Source organism: Arachis ipaensis, chromosome B01, assembly GCF_000816755.2.
Source record: "Arachis ipaensis cultivar K30076 chromosome B01, Araip1.1, whole genome shotgun sequence".
Lineage (NCBI taxonomy): Eukaryota > Viridiplantae > Streptophyta > Magnoliopsida > Fabales > Fabaceae > Arachis > Arachis ipaensis.
This window is the reverse complement of record NC_029785.2, coordinates 127,734,635-127,738,741: the sequence shown is the minus strand read 5'-3', so window position 1 is coordinate 127,738,741 and position 4,107 is coordinate 127,734,635. Positions and strand designations below refer to the sequence as shown.

At 32.7% G+C, this 4,107-nt stretch overlaps 1 protein-coding gene across 2 annotated transcripts; it reads left to right on the top strand.

Moving 5' to 3' along the window:
- On the top strand, positions 796 to 2,654 carry LOC107637527 (stem-specific protein TSJT1). 2 transcript variants are annotated; one of them, XM_016340939.2, is made up of 3 exons: positions 796 to 1,182; positions 1,817 to 2,057; positions 2,231 to 2,654. In XM_016340939.2, exons 1-3 carry the CDS (start codon positions 980 to 982, stop codon positions 2,495 to 2,497), a joined length of 711 nt encoding a protein of 236 aa, XP_016196425.1. In that variant the 5' UTR covers positions 796 to 979; the 3' UTR covers positions 2,498 to 2,654. The 2 variants fall into 2 exon arrangements, with proteins under 2 accessions (XP_016196425.1, XP_020959990.1); XM_021104331.1 differs by having other exon boundaries at positions 890 to 1,182; positions 1,798 to 2,057.

Sequence of the window (4,107 nt, the reverse complement as noted above, 5' to 3'; positions counted from 1 at the left end):
ATTAAAAATTTAATTGAATGCAATAAAATAATTAATTTGATTGAAGAAAAATAATTTTTCAAAACTTCTAAAATAATAAATTTGTTGAAAATTAAAATGTTTAATTTAAAATTTTTTTGACAATTAATTTAGACGTTTATTCTATCCTTTAATGATAAAAACGGTAACAAAACCCCTTAAGTAAATGGAGGCTCCAGGAAATTCTAGATACTTCCGCATCAGATCCTCCGTCGTTGCTGATAATTCGTTCCTCTTTTATTTTTTACTTTTGTTAAAAAATTAATGTATTTTATTTTTAATGAATTAAAATAAAACAGACAATAATATGTTTTTGGACAAAACAGACAATAATTTTGAGAAGTAAGCAGAGTAAACTTTGTAAAAGTTAGTGTGAACTGGGGTCCATTGCAGTATGCCAGTATTGCACTACGATGTCTGGCTCCAGTGACAAAAAAATCATGGCCTTATGTGGGTTCCTTGCGCCACATGTCCAATCATCCCCTTACAAAAACAAATATAAATTTAGTTTTGTTTCCAATATTGTGGATTTTATTTAAGAATAAAAATATAAAAAATTGATTCTTAATTTTCCAATTTATTCTCCGTAGTAATCAAGTGCTTAAATAATTAGTACAAATAAATTAGTAAATAAAATGAATAAAAATCTTACTAAAAAATATCACAAAAATATATGCTTTTGATATAAACATATAATTTTTAAAAAAAATCAATAAATTAAATACATTAAAAAAGCTAAAAACTTTTACTTCAATTCTCTTATTATGAAACAGTCTTAAAACATTTTTAACTAAATGGAATAATAATTAAATTAAGACAGTGAAAATGGGTTGGTCCCCTCCGCCGGTCTATATAAAGAAAGCCACACTCTCACTTGGTTCCATTCCATTCTATTATTACTTCATTTGAAATTGTGATTTGTGTGGAGATAGATATATAGATTGAATTTAGGAATTAAGAGATGTTGGGTGTGTTCAGCAGCTCCATCGTGTCGGCGCCGGAAGAGTTGGTAGCGGCGGGAAGCCGAACTCCGTCGCCAAAGAGCACGGCGGAGACGCTAGTGAAGCGGTTCGTAGAGAGTAACGGATCGGCGGTGTCGGTGGAGGTGGGTGATGATGTTCAGCTGGCTTATAGCCACCACAAAGAGTCGCCATGGAGACCAAGGTTTGTCTGCATGCTTCTCCTCTTATTATGCCACCATATTACTTTCTGAATTTCCACAACTACCCTCTCCTTTCCTCCGATCCCCACTTTATATTTATAGTATGCTCATACATCATACATAATTCAACATGTTCATCACTAATTCAAGTTAGAATTACTCTATCGTTCGCATCTTTGTTTTCTATTTGGAAATTTTTAAGGCTTGGGTTGATAAAGTTAAAGAGGTGAAAATAGTGTGTTTTTAAAGTATTTAAGATAGAAGTNGTTGGAAGAGATAAAGCTAGACGCTTGATCTAATTAGAGGTTGGTAAGGTAGGGAGAAGTACGGTGCTTTTTATGTAATTTTCCATTTTTGAGTCGTCGATGATTCCCATAAACTAGGCCACGCATATTCCTTGTATTCTAAGTATAACTGAATTCACCCTTAAGTGAAGCTTAGAATTGCAGCGGATTAATTCTTAGCCGTTGGATCGAGGGATACTGTAAAAAAAATTAAAAATCAACATTATAGTTTATTTATTTATTAAGAAATTAATTCCCCTCCTCCCAGTTTAATTTATTATTTATTGATTTAATAATTAAAAGAATAATCTGTTTTTGACATTGAATGAGAAGTTTACACAAAAAATGGCAGATCGTTCGCCGTGAAAGATGAGATATTCTGTGTGTTTTCGGGAGTGCTTGAGAATCTGGGGAGCTTGAGGCAACAGTACGGACTGGCCAAATCTGCAAATGAAGTGGTTCTGGTGATTGAAGCTTACAAAGCTTTGCGTGACAGAGCACCCTACCCTCCCAATCACGTGGTTTCCCATCTCAGTGGCGCATTCGCTTTCATTCTTTTTGACAAATCCACTTCTACGCTCTTTGTGGCCTCTGTAAGCAACCATTAGTGTTACTTAGATAATTTTTCATTCATAGTAAATGTAGATTCAATTGTTATAATTAATTATAGTAGAAATACACAAGGAGCACATAAAAGGAATATCAAATTTATTATTTAGTAATAGTTCCTGACGACTCATCATTAGCATTTGTTTGACTTTGACAGGATCAAGATGGCAAGGCACCTCTATATTGGGGAATAACTGCTGATGGCTATGTAGCATTCGCTGATGATGCAGATTTGCTTAAACGTGCTTGTGGCAAGTCTCTTGCTTCTTTTCCTCAAGGATGCTTCTACTCCACAGCTGTTGGGGGCTTGAGGTCTTATGAGAACCCAAACAATAAGATCACTGCTGTCCCTGCTAATGAAGACGACATCTGGGGTGCTACTTTCAAGGTGGAGGGCCCAGCATTTGTGGCAGCAACACAGTAGCGTATCACTTGCAAGCCCATGTAAATTGAAGTATTAAGGGTGTAACCATGTTCATAAGATAGAGAACTTACTCTTCTTCTATCTACATGTACATACAGTACGCTCTTTCCAATCTAATAAGGCTGGTTTTTGTTTTATATAATCTCTCTGTTGTTAATTTGTTATTCTTTGTTAGATTTCCTAAATTCCAATGCACACTGAGAATGGGAAGGGAAGGAAATGATTCAAGAAAGATCACGCCAAATTAGTTGCTCTTGCAATATGTCTATAGGTTTCAAACAGCATTAACCGGCAGGACAAATGTCTTTCAAAACTGCAGTGAAGAATAAAATTGATTAAAAATTAAGTAAATAACATCATGCTAATAATCATAAAATTGAACTAACTTGTGTTGGTAGTGGGTTAGCTAACTCATCTTTAACTATTATGGATATAGTAATTTATTGACTAATGATAGTGATACGTGCTTCAAATGTTCGTGATATGAAGAGTTCAAGTGTTATTTAGAAGATATTAGTTTACATTTTTAGAATATTTTAATTTAATGTATTTTGATTTTGTTTATTTAATTACTAGATTGGGCCTTATGTTTATAGGCTTTAGGGTTTTCTTTGTACTCAATTTCAACTTATCTTTTTGTTTTTATTTTAATTTCAATGTATCTTTTTATTCAGTTTGAATTCTTATTTTCTTATTTATCTTTTATTTTCGTAAGAAAATAAGGATTCAAACTAAATAAAAAGATAAATTGTAATTGAAATAAAAATAAAAAAAGATAAGTTGAAATTGAATACAAAGAGAATCACTCTACTTTCTACCCAATTTTTTGACGCAACAAGAAAGAGACTCCTCAACCTTCTACCCAATCCCCCGATGTAACAAGAGAGGGACTCCTCAACCTCAATTGTCCACATCATGGTTTCATTACGAAACCAAAAAGGAGTTTTGAAACCTCTAAAAATTCTATACTACGACTACAATAGCTAAGGAGGTATTTATAACCTCTTATTAGGTTAAAACAAAGAAAACCCTAAAGCCCATAAACATAAGGTCCAATCTAGTAATTAAATAAACAAAATCAAAATACATTAAATTAAAATATTCTAAAAATGTAAACTAATATCTTCTAAATAACACTTGAACTCTTCATATCACGAACATTTGAAGCACGTATCAGATAGATTTTCAAATAAAATTTACATGTGTAGTAAATTAGTTTTTGACATGTTACAATGAGAAATACAATTAGAAATAAAAAGTAATTCTAAAACTGATCTCTTTTTTTATCAGATGAATTGGATAATTCTTAACTCTTAAATATTATTACATCACAAATTCACTCACATGACATTATACATCCACAACACTTCAATAGTTTCTCTCCACTATTTGGTTTCCGTCAAATTTGGAATCTACATCTGGTTACTCTCGAAGCAAGTGAATTACCATTGTGCTAGAACCTAGACCACAAGAGCAATCAATTTATTCCCCCGGCTCCAAAACTAAGTGGACTATAACTCCAGGGCCCATTAGGCCCATAGCATCTGAAATTTTTGTAAGAAGAATCCAACATAAAAACATACAGGTAATTGTAATTGTATGGTTTTCCC